The 13024-nt window shown below is 40.5% G+C and overlaps 1 protein-coding gene across 3 annotated transcripts in view; it reads right to left on the bottom strand.

Moving 5' to 3' along the window:
- Window positions 1-13024, bottom strand: part of SMURF2 (SMAD specific E3 ubiquitin protein ligase 2) — a 118731-nt gene that overhangs the window by 14926 nt on the left and 90781 nt on the right. For all 3 annotated transcript variants that reach the window (XM_037993700.2, XM_037993699.2, XM_037993701.2), the window contains 3 exons: window positions 6520-6715; window positions 4644-4747; window positions 763-877 (listed from right to left, as the gene is read on the bottom strand). In XM_037993700.2, the coding sequence (XP_037849628.2) occupies window positions 763-877; window positions 4644-4747; window positions 6520-6715 (415 nt within the window). The remainder of the gene's footprint in view (window positions 1-762; window positions 878-4643; window positions 4748-6519; window positions 6716-13024) is intronic.

Below are 13024 nucleotides of genomic sequence, written 5' to 3'. Positions count from 1 at the left end.
ACCTCTTTCTTTTTTAAAAGTAATAAAACACACACACACGCACACGCACACACACATATATATTTACCACAGTTGCATTATACTATTTGATAACCTTCTTTTCCCTTAACACATCATAAACACCAAATTTCCAAATCATTAACTATTATCCCACATGATCATTTTAGTGGCTGTATAGTATGCCCTTCTATGGAAAGACAATATAAGAACAATACATTAGTATTAACTGCTGACTTCTGTTGAGTGCTTAATAATGTAATTGATAAGAGTTGTACATTTAATAACATACAGCACTGTGCTAAATGCTTAACGTGCCAGTCCCCATTTAATTCTCATAACCCCTCTTTGAGGTACACATTTATTTATTAGCAATGGCAAAACTGAAGCTTAAGTCCATGAACTTGCCCTGAAAGGTCACAAAGCTAGTAAGTATGAGACCACGACATGTCTTTCTAATTCCAGAACCTATGCCTTTAACCATTTGTGTGATTCTGCTTCATGTCATAATTTAATCAGTCCCCACTCTTGAAGACAACTATTTGTTCTCAGTTGAGTGCTACTATAAACAATAAACATCCCTGTTTCCAAATTGGTGCATGTATCTGTAATCATCTGCTTGGGAAAATTTTGTAGAAGAGGAATTGCTGAGTCAAAGGGTACAACTAAGACAAGGACAAATAATTTCTATATAATAAACTACATTAATATATAAACATGAAAAGCATCACAGGTCACAATTCACATCATAACTTCAAATCATACCGGATTAACTGCAGAATCAGGATTGATCTGCAATGTATAGATATCATCTCTTGAATACTGGAAGAGGCCATAGTATGGATTCAGCATTTCATGTGACAAGAGATACAACCATTCCCTAGAAAACAGATATGACCCAGGAATTTTTTTGTTAATGTATACATTTTTATTAAGATATGCTATTCATCATTTTAGCAAATAATTTTTTAAATTAATAAAAGGCAAAAAAGCACTAACTGTAGTTATATAAGATCACATTGGAAAAATCTACCATGCCCAAATAGCAAATAAAAACTCTATTATATTGAAGTAACATCTCACTCAAAATTTAGGAAATTTTATTGTATTTTAGCATCAAAGAGTATAAAGGTATTATCCAACAGCTCAGCTACTCACGAGATGATATAGTCCAGTGGTCTGTTACTTTTAATTGCCAAATAAATTTGTAATCCATAATAAACATAAAACAAAAGGAAGAATATGGTTTTATTTCAAAATGTCCATGTGAGGCTGGGGACGGTGGCTCACACCTGTAATCCCAGCACTTTGGGAGGCCAAGATAGGTGGTTCGCTTGAGCTGAGGAGTTTGTGACCGGCCTGGGCAACAAGACAAAACCCCATCTCTACAAAAAATACAAAAATCAGCCAGGTTGATAGCACGTGCCCATAGTCCCAGCTACTTGGGAGGCAGAAGTGGGAGGACTGCTTGAGCCCCGGAGGTCGAGGCTGCAGTGAACTGAGATCACACCACTGCACCCCAGCCTGGGTGACAGAGTGAGACCCTGTCTCAAAGGAAAAAAAAAAAAAAAGTCCACGTCATCTATACTATCCTGGTCTACTATCACGGCAGATTTATACCAGTTTATACAGACATATAATATAGTATTGATTTACTCTTCATTTTGGACAAGGGTATATTTTGTTGTAGTATTAGTAAGGACACTTCATTATCCATTTCATTATCTTTCACTGTATAAACCCTAAAACATACCATGATAAAAATATAAGTGGGCAAAGATTGAAGGCATTTGGTGTAGGTATGGACTCAAGGGCAAACCTGCATTCTTTGGGTATGTTCCATAACACTTCTTGACTTCAAATGTAAATCAATGTTTTTAAAACCTGGAATAAAAAGTACTACCACCTTGAATTTATTAAATCCTTCACATTTTTCAAAGTATAAAAGATAATTTGTTACTCACTTTGGAAATGCACTAGTCTAGGACTTAAGAGATGTAGTTCTAGTCTTAATTATTGTCATTCCTCGGCTAGGGAAGGCTATTTAAATGATATATTTTGGTATTATGGATTAAACAGATTGAATAATATTTTTGAGCAAATGCAGAATAGTATTAAAACTAGTTAAGGGAAAATATTTCCAAAGTCTATGTGATGGAGTCTAAATCAAATTACTACCATTATGTAACATTTGAAAAACTACTCTAGAGATTAAAAAAAGAAGTGACATCTCCACATAAGCAGCCTTCCCAACATAACACTCATCTGATGTGTCTTGTGGTTTTGGTGTGTGTGTGTGTTTTTTAAAAAGAAAATCTGAATTTTTGTTTTGTTTTACCAAGTATTTAGAACACAAATAAGAGCAGAACTCAACTACTTTGAGATTCTACTATGGAATAAATTTCAGAAAAACCAGATCACCGTCACATTCCATTTATTCTGCTCAAACCCTGACAGTAGTAAGGTTAAAAAACAAAAAACTGGGCTGGGTGCAGTGGCTCATGCCCGTAATCCCAGCACTTTGGGAGGCCAAAGAGGGCACATCACGAGGTCAGGAGATAGAGACTAGCACGGCCAACATGGTGAAACCCCGTCTCTATTAAAAATACAAAAATTAACTGGGCGTGGTTGTACGCGCCTGTAGTCCCAGCTACTCGGGAGGCTGAGGTTGGAGAATCGCTTGAACCCGCGAGGCAGAGGTTGCAGGGAGCCAAGACCGCACCACTGCACTCCAGCCTGGTGACAGAGTGAGATTCTATCTCAAAAACAACAACAACAAAAACTGACTACTAGGCAGGCATGGTGGCTCACGCCTGTGATTCCAGCACTTGGGGAGGCTGAAGCAGGAGGATCACTTGAGGCCAGGAGTTTGAGACCAGCCTGGGCAACATAGATGCTGTTTCTACCAAAAAAAAAAAAGTTTGAGACAGAGTCACGCTCTGTCGCCAGGCTGGAGTGCAGTGGCATAATCTCGGCTCACTGCAACCTCTACCTTGTGGGTTCAAGTGATTTCCCTGCCTCAGCCTCCTAAATAGCTGGGACTACAGGTGTGCGCCACCACACCCAGCTAATCTCTTTTCTTTTTTTCTTAATTTTTAGTAGAGATGGGGTTTCATCATGTTGTCCAGCATGGTCTCGATCTCTTGACTTTGTGATCTGCCCACCTCGGCCTCCCAAAGTGCTGGGATTACAAGCGTGAGCTACTGTACTTGGCCAAAAAAAATTTTTTTTTATTAGTCATGGAAGCATGTGCCTATAGTCCCAGCTCTTTAGGAGGCTGAGGCAGGAAAATCACTTGTACCTAGGAGTTCGAGGCTGCAGTGAGCCATGATCACACCACTGCAATCCATGGAGCCTGGGTGACAGAGCGAGACCTTGTCTCTAAAAAACTAACTAAATAAAATAAACTACTTAATTGATCTACACATATAATTACAGTACTCAGATGCCACCACTAGATGATGATGATGAAGTTTTCCCAATAAACATTCACTCTAGTTATGAGTAAGCAATACAAATTCCACAGAAACTATCAAGTCCTAAGTATGATGTGGAAGGGATTATTTTTTAAAATCCATACTAAAGAAACTATCCATCCATAAGTTTAAGAGGTGACGAATGAAAATAAGTCTATAAATACATGTAATGCTAAATAACAATGGGAATTATTGAAAACATAATTTTGGTTGGATTTAAGATTAAGGAAAGCAGAATTATCATAATGATCCTTAGAACATTTCAATACAGAGCTACAGTGTTTCTCCTGCATTTATATAAAACAAATTTTCACACTTAGTAAAGAATTCTTGTAGTAAATATAGTATCAGAAACAAATCACTGGCTGGGTGTGGTGGCTCACACCTGTAATCCCAGCACTTTGGGAGGCTGGGGCAGACAGATTGCTTGAGCTCAGGAGTTCGAGACCAGACTGGGCAACATGGCAAAACCCCATCTCTACAAAAAAAATACAAAAATTAGCCGGGTGTGATGGCTTGTACCTGTAGTCCTAGCTATTCAGGAGGCTGAGGTGGGAGGATCTCATGAGCCCAGTATGGGGAGGTTGCAGTGAGCCGAGATCATGCCACTACACTCCAGCCTGGGTGACAGAGAGAGACCCTGTCTCCAAAAAACAAAAAGAAAATCAATTTGACTTGACCTGTGAGTTACAAATGTAGCAGAAGCATTATACTTTCTGTACTGAAACATTCTGAGGACCATCATGATACGTACATGTGTATAAACACATGCATGCATACACATTCATTTAACAAGGTAAAAAGACATATCAATGGAAGCAAAGAGAACCAGTATTCAGTTCAGGTTATATATCATTTAAATCTCAAAACTGTTCCTGACAATGTAAAGCAGAGGCAATACCATGCTGAAGGAGAGAGATAGAGAAAACACAGGGCCTGTAGTCTCACTGGACTCAGATGATCTATTGGGGAGTTGTAAAATACTTGTCTGGTAGCAGTACTACCCTAACCTCATTATGAATATATCTGTTAGGATATCCTCAGTAATACAAACATTAGGGAATATAATACCAAAAAATAAATGTCAATGAGAAAGTTACACCACAGGAAGTATCTTAAATTGGTAAGTACAAAGATCCATATGTCATAAGCTGGCAAGCAAGTCCTTACCTGGCAACCCCTCCATAGTCAAGGCCTTCTTCTCCACGAAATTTTATCATTAATCGCTTCCAGAGATCTTTTGGTCTCATTTTCATGACCTGTCGATATGATTCCTGAAAAAAAATAATTTTTAATACAATATTACTATTAGGTCCTTTTAGCCTATTACTTAATCTCTCCCTGCCAATCTACTCAAAAAACTCAAGTCTAAATAAGGTGAAATTTGGCCAGGTGCAGTGGCTCATATCTGTAATCCCAACACTGTGGGAGGCTGAGGCAGGAGGATCACCTGAGGCTAGGAATTCTAGACCAGCCTGGGCAATATAGTGAAACTGTCTGCACAAAAAAAAATTTTCTTAAATAGCTGGGCATGGTGGCACGCGCCTATAGTCCTAGCTACTTGGGAGGCTAAGGTGGGAGGACTGCTTGAGCCCAGGAGTTCAAGGCTACAGTGAACTATGATCATGCCACTGCACTCCAGCCTGGGTGACAGGGCAAGACCTTGTCTCTTTTAAAAAAAGAAAAAGAGGCAGCCTGGCGAAGTGGCTCATGCCTGTAATATCAGCACTTTGGGAGGCTGAGGCGGGCAGATCACGAGCTCAACAGATCGAGACCATCCTGGCCAACACGGTGAAACCCCATCTCCACTAAAAATACAAAAATTAGCTGGGCACGGTAAGCATATGCCTGTAGTCCCAGCTACTCAGGAGGCTGAGGCAGGAGAACCGCTTGAACCTGGGAGGTGGAAGCTGCAGTGAGCTGAGATTGTGCCATTGCACTCCAACCTGGCAACAGACTCTGTCTCAAAAAGAGAAAGAGAAATGGGGGGGGGGAGGAAAAGGGAGGAAAAGGGAGGGAAGGGAAGGGGGAGGGGAAAGGGGAGGGGAAAGGGGAGGGGGAAGGGGAAGGGGGGAGGGGAAGGGGGAAGGGGAAGGGGGGGAAGGGGGGGAAGGGGAAGGGGGAAGGGGAAGGGGGGAGGGGAAGGGGGAAGGGGAAGGGGGGAGGGGAAGGGGGAAGGGGAAGGGGAAGGGGGAGGGGGAGGGGAAGGGGGAGGGGAAGGGGGAGGGGAAGGGGGGGAAGGGGAAGGGGGAGGGGAAGGGGGAGGGGAAGGGAAGGGGGGAGGGGAAGGAAAGGGGGGAGGGGGAGGGGAGGGGGAGGGGGGAGGGGAAGGGGAAGGGGAAGGGGAGGGGGAGGGGGAGGGAGAGGGGGAAGGGGGAAGGGGAGGGGGAGGGGGAGGGAGAGGGGAGGGGGGAGGGGGAGGGGAAAGGAAAGGGGGGAGGGGGAAAGGGGGAGGGGAGGGGAGGGGAGGGGGAGGGGAGGGGAAGGGGGAAGGGGGAGGGGAGGGGAGGGGGAGGGGAGGGTGAGGGGACAGGAGGGGAGGGGGAGGGGAGGGGGAGGGGAGGAGGAGGATGGGGGGATGGGGAGGGAAGGGAAGGGGAGGGGAGGGGTACTTTCAGTATTCTTGGAAAAGAGCATAAAATAAATTTAATTTCTAATTTTTTTTTTTTTTTTTTTTGAGATGGAGTTTCATTCTCATTGCCCAGGCTGGAGTACAATGGTATAATCTCAGCTCACCACAACCTCTGCCTCCCAGGTTCAACCGGTTCTCCTGCCTCAGCCTCCCGAGTAGCTGGGATTATAGGCATGTGCCACCACGCCCAGCTAATTTTGTATTTTTAGTAGAGACGGGGTTTCTCCATGTCAGGCTGGTCTCAAACTCGCAAACTCAGGTGATCCACCCATCTCGGCCTCCCAAAGTGCTGGGATTACAGGCGTGAGCCACTGCGCCCGGACAATTTCTCTCTAATTTAAAATAAGGTTTGTATTAGCAAACAATGGGTTTCTGGAAAAAAAATAATAAAACAAAATAAGGCTGTAAATTTACCTCAAAAATCTCTTCCCTGGAAACCTCGATGCGGCAGTGACCTGCCTGAGGCTGTTGCTGGGAAAGTTCTTGCCGCAAAATTTTTAGTTTCTGAACCAGGTCTCGCTTGTACCTTGGGACTGTCAGGCATTCTGTGTCATCAGGACATAACGATACCACTTGCTGTTGCTGTTGGTCTTTCAATTGGTTCTGCCGACTAGAAGTAAACACAGATGTTATTATTAAAGTATTTCAAATTTTAAAAATTGCAATTATAGATTTAAAATAGCATCATATTATAAAGCAAGTCTAGCTATATCATTTTCCAAGCCTTAGTAGAACATATACTTGGCTTGACATTTTTTGGCAGCAATAAACCAGCTACAAAGTTTATTTCTCATAGTCCACATAAACTGATAGAATTGGATAATGGAATTTTATCCATAAAGCTTTATATAGCTTCTGAAGACAAATTTTTCCAATATAGCTTCCATTTTCCCCTACAGAGTTAACCATCACCCACTTTAAAACTCTGGCATGTGCCAAACACGGCTTGTTATCTAGAAGCTGTCTTTCCGGAAGAGCCAAACAGGAGTCTGAATGGCAACTTGGCAGGGATCCCTTCTTTTTTATACACCAGGCCAAATATTATACCTAAAACATATGACCATACAAAGAAAATATAGCTTTGTTAAAAATGCCAAGTCAATATTACCTACCGTTACAAATACTATAATAAAGATTTTTTAAATATACACACAAAAGCAAAATAGATTATGTACATAAATGCATTCCATAAACTGTATAATCTTATTTTTTTTTAAATGAACTTGGGTATATTTCACATCAGATACAAAAAGTAACTCAAAATGGATTGCAGACATCAATGTAAAATCTAAAGCCATAAAACTTCTAAACACAGGAGAAAATTTATTATGACATACATTAGTCAATTAATGATTTCTTAGAGATAACACCAAAAGCACAATCCATGAAAGAACAAATGGATAAACAGAACATCCATTTTTAATTTTTTTTTTAAAGAGGCAGGGTCTTGCTATATTGCCTAGGCTGACCCTGAACTCCTGGCTCAAGTGATCCTCCTGTCTCAGCCTCCTGGTAGCCAGAACTACAGGCACACAACACCACCCCTGGCTTAAAGAAAATTGCTGCTCTTCAAAAGACACTGTTTAGGAAAACTAAAAGACTAGTCAAGTCACAGACTAGGAGAAGACTTTTGGAAGCATATATCTGATATGTAAATATCCAAAGAAACTCAAAACTCAACAAAAATCTGAGCTGCTCGATTTGGGAGGGCTGGGGACATGGCAAAAGATTCCACCAAAGAAGCCATTCTACTCCTAGCTTATTTATTTAACCAAGAGAAATGACAGCATATGTCCACACAAAGACTTGCACATACACGTTCATAATACTTTTATCTGTCAAAGTGAAACACTGGAAAACAACCCACATGTCCATCAGTAGAGAAATGAATAAACTGTGGAATACCCATACAATGGAATACCACCACCAATGAAAAGAAATGAACTATATATGCAACGACAGCGATGAATCTCAAGATTGTGTGAGTAAAAGAAATCATACTGCACGATTCCATTTATCTAGAAAATGCAAACTAATACACTGACAGAAAGCAGGGCAGTAGTTGGCTGGAGATGGGGTGTTATGGGTTGAGCTGTGTGTCCCCCAAAAAGATATGCTGAAGTCTCAACATCTGGTCAACCTGTGGATTTGACCTTATTTGGAAATAAGGTCTCTGCAGATAAAATCAAGGTAAGGTAAGATCATACTGGATTAGGATGGCCTTAAATCCAAAAACTGATGCCTTTATATAAGAAGAGGGAAATTAGGATACATACATACAGGAAAGAAGACTATGGGAAGACAGATAACAAAGATTGGAGCAATTCGTCTATAAGCCAAGTAACACCAAAGTTTCCAGAAACCGCTGGAAGTTAGGAGAGAGGCATGGAACAGATTCTCTCTCAAAGCCTCCGGAAGGAACTCATTATCACTTACTACAGAGTCAGCCCCTTACCCTGTAGTTCTGCCTCCAGAATTGTGAGAGAATGAATTTCTGTAATTTTAAGCCACCCAGTTTATGGTATTTTGTTACAGCAGCCCTGCGAAACTAACACAGGGTGGAAGTCCCACAGGGAAGGACAGAAAAAGGAATCACAAAAGGGCAAGAGAAAACTTTTGGGGGTGGTGAATATGTTCACCATCTTCACTGTAGTCATGGTTTCATGGTGTATGTCAAAACTTAAACTGTACACTTTAAATATTCAGTTTATTGTATGTCAACATATTTCAATGAGGCTGGTTTTCAAAAATCCAGTGGACATCAAGCCTCTTCACAAAGCCTCCTGTGAAAGACTAAGTCATGCAAATGGAAAGGTGGCTTAGAGCTGAAGAATAAAACTGACACAGAAGAAAATCCTTTTGGGATGAGGGCAGCTAGCCTGGAACTATTGTTCCTGATGCACTTAGGGGAAAAAAAAATTAACTACTCAATAAAGCAGCCTGTCTCTTCAGGTGTACTAGGGTGCAAGGGACAGTTCTGTAAGGGCTGATGCCAGAGTGCGGCCAGGAAACAGTGGGGGTGCTGGTCTGCTATCCTTTTGGGCCTCTGCCAATGTCTAAAGACTTTATCAAATAAGCAAATGATTTTCTTGAAATCAAGTAAATCTGATAAGCAGGGAAAAGACTCAAATTGTAATCCCCTTGCCCATAAGCCATGTTTTTCTTTAAAAAGAAAAGCTTCCTTTAAGGGTATAGGGCAGAATATCTTCATGCAATGCCAGTCAAAGGAAGGGAAATAAGTAATTAGTGTTACAGGAATCAAAATAGGGAAGGGAAAAAAAAACCCTCCATAGTCAGACTGGGTGGTTCAAATCCCAGCTCCAGCACCTTTTATGCACCTCTGGACAAGTTTTATAACTGCTTGACACTCCATTTTTCTCACTGGTGAGAAGGAAGTAGCCCAGGATTGCAATGCAGATGACGTGGGCACTCAGAGCATGGTAGTGCAAAAAAAATGTCAGTTACTATAGCTACTATTAAGGCAGTTACTGAGTTAGAAAAACATGCTTTTCAAGCAAAGGAAATGAAAAAAAAAAAAAAACGGACTAAAATGCTTTCTAAGAAGAATATGCTTCCTTGGCAAAGTTATTTATTAAACTCCAATGACAATGTTTTGCAATAGTTTAACAACACTGTATCCTGTCACTGATAGATTAGATACTGAGGTTTCACAGAAACTATGCAATCTTCAGAACATGTAAAATGACCCCCTTGGAAGAGAATAATGGCAGTAATATTGCAGGAGGGATTTGTAAAAAAAGGGGCTAAGGAAGATTAATGCGTCTGTATAAGAAAGGCTTTAAGTCAAACCAGATATCCTAAAAACGTACATTTATATATAATAGGACCAGGATACACTTCGAAGAGGTAACTTCTTTTGTTGCTTCCTCCCAAAATATTAATTCTCAATTCTTCTCAGCTTAAATACCATGTTCCTCTCTAAAACACGATTTGTCCCACAACATTTTTATCTGGCTCAGATAAGCAAGGTCTCAATCTGTTGCCTAGAATGAAGTGAAGTGCAGTGTCACGATCATAGCTCACTGTAACCTCCAACTCTTGGGTTCAAAGGATCCTCCTACCCAGCCTCCCAAAGCACTGGGATTACAGGCATGAGCAACTGTGCCCAGTTCCTCCTGATTATAATGCAGTACTGCCTTTCTCATTTCCTAAATGCTGAAACAGTAAAAAAAAAAAAAAAAAAAAAAAAAAAAAAAACCAAAAAACAAAAAACAAAAAACTAGCTAAAAAAAGTCATCTAAAAATATTTTAGGTTATATAACAATATAATCCAAACATCATAGCACCCTAAAATCCAAAATAAGGGTTAAACTAATTTCATCACTTCAGAATTAGCCTAATAACAATAATCTATATTCTAATGATATTTTTGCCAAAAAATTTCCAAGACAGAAGAACAATAAAAACCATAATAGATCTACCAAATGAGGTAATAATATATTTGATGGCTCAGAGACCTAGATTCAAAACTCCGTTAACACTCATTTAAACAAAAACCCCAAAATTTAAAAATGTTTAAAAAATAGAAATAAAACATTAATAGAAAAAATGTTCTATCTAACATATCCTGATATGTAAAGATTAATAAATTAACAGTTAGAATTTAAAATTAGCACCTTATGAATCTTTTTTTTTTTTTTTGAGACGGAGTCTCGCTCTGTTGCCCAGGCTGGAGTGCAGTGGCGCAATCTCGGCTCACTGCAAGCTCCGCCTCCCAGGTTCACGCCATTCTCCTGCCTCAGCCTCCTGAGTAGCTGGGACTACAGGCGCCCACCACCGCGCCCGGCTAATTTTTTGTATTTTTAGTAGAGACGGGGTTTCACTGTGTTAGCCAGGGTGGTCTCGATCTCCTGACTTTGTGATCCACCCGCCTCAGACTCCCAAAGTGCTGGGATTACAGGCGTGGGTCACTGCGCCTGGCCTAATTTTTGTATTTTTAGTAGAGATGCGGTTTCACCATGTTGGCCAGGCTGGTCTCGAACTCCTGACCTTAGGCAATCCGCTTGCCTCAGCCTACCAAAGTGCTGGGATTACAGGCGTTGAGCCACCACACCCAGCCCACATAATGGTTTTTAAGAAGGTTTACCAGTTTGTGTTAGGCTGCATTGAAAGCCGTCCTGGACCCAGCCTAAGGGCCGTGGGTTGGACAAGCTTGACCTAAAGGGATGATCCTGGAGGCAGGAAGTAAATAAAGCACAACCATCTCTTGGAGCTTTCCTGGGCCTCTGAGAGAGCCATATTGGCTCTTCATTATCATTGTATATTTGTCAAGTACTTTGGGTATGTTACATACCAAAGCAGCAAAAAAAAATGGGATACGGGTCTTCTTAAGGAATTCAAAGTCCAGTAGGGGAAACAGAAAGGTAACAAACAATTACGATACAAAAGTAAAACAAAAGCCCTCTGCAGAGTGCTCCAACATCTTTTATTCCTTATCATCTCCCCAAAATCCAATTTGTTGTCCTTATATGCCTTTTAAAAAAACCTAGGCCGGGCACGGAGGCTCACACCTGTAATCCCAGCACTTTGGGAGGCCGAGGCAGGAGGATCACTTAAGGTCAAGAGTTGGAGACCAGCCTGGCTAACACAGTGAAACCTCGTCTCTACTAAAAATACAAAAATTAGCCAGGCGTGGTGGTGGGTGCCTATAATCCCAGCTACTTGGGAGGCTGAGGCAGAAGAATTGCTTGAACTCAGGACGTGGAGGGTGCAGTGAGTTGAGATCGTGCCATCGCACTCCAGCCTGGGTGACAACAGGGAAACTCCATCTCAAAAAAAAAAAAAAAAAAATTCCATACACAAAAGTAAAGTCCACATGGATTAATGACTTCACTGTAAAAGACAAAACTATAAATGTATTAAAAACATTTACTTATAGTTCAAATTTTAAAAGATAAAGATTACATTAGAAAAATGGGCAAAAAGATACAAATTCACAATACAGTTGATGCAGCTGGTCAATAGGCCAAAGAAAAACTGTTCAAGCTCAACAGACAATGGCAAAAAATTGTGAAGAAGACCTTCACAAAAACAGGAAATCCAAATAGTCAATAAACCTATAAAAAGGTGCGCAACCTCATCAGCAATTAGGCAAATTCAAGTTAAAGTTACAATGGGAAACTATTAAACATCATCAGAACGGCAAAAATTTCGAAGTCCAACAACAGCAAGTACCAGCAAGCTTCTGCAGCAACAGGAACTCATATATTGCTGGTAAAAGACTAAACTGGCATAGCCACTTTAGAAAAGTTGCCTTTATATATTAACGTTGAAGACAGAAATATTCTATGACATAGCAATTCCACCACCAGGCAAGCACCCTAGAGCAGTGTTACTCAAAGGGTAGACTGCAGATGACACTTATTTTGCTCTCTAGGCTATATAGATCCTAATGCATACTTCTCTATTTCTTCAGATACTTTTACATTAGGGCTTTCAAATACCTGCGACCTTCATTTGTAAGCAAGGTTTTAGAAAAATCTTCTATCTACAATAAGGTAAGATCGATCTACTGACATAATGAGACTGCCAGGATAATTATACATATTTCAAAGGAGGAACCAAAGATACACATTTTAAATGTTTTCTCCTATTATCCTAAAAAAATTGGTAGCCAGTTCTCATTTAAATTTTTTGCTTTATTAACCTAACTCCAAAAATTAATGAAACAAGGACATTTTCAAAGTCATTTTAAAGAATATTATTGTTTTGTTGTGTTTTTAACATTTTAACACACATAATAAGAACTTTACAAAAGGTGAATGAGGAAGACCAAGCAGGTAACGAACGTCACCATTCATTTAGAGAAGCTAAAATGAAGTATTCTTAGCTTAAAATCCTTGTTGCTATACCACTCTCAGTGTTTTTGCCAGAAGTGTTAAAAAAGACACTTTGCTAC

Source organism: Chlorocebus sabaeus, chromosome 16 (assembly GCF_047675955.1).
Source record: "Chlorocebus sabaeus isolate Y175 chromosome 16, mChlSab1.0.hap1, whole genome shotgun sequence".
Taxonomy (NCBI): Eukaryota; Metazoa; Chordata; class Mammalia; order Primates; family Cercopithecidae; genus Chlorocebus; species Chlorocebus sabaeus.
Note: the sequence above shows the minus strand (reverse complement) of the source record. Positions and strands in the feature narration are given on the sequence as shown.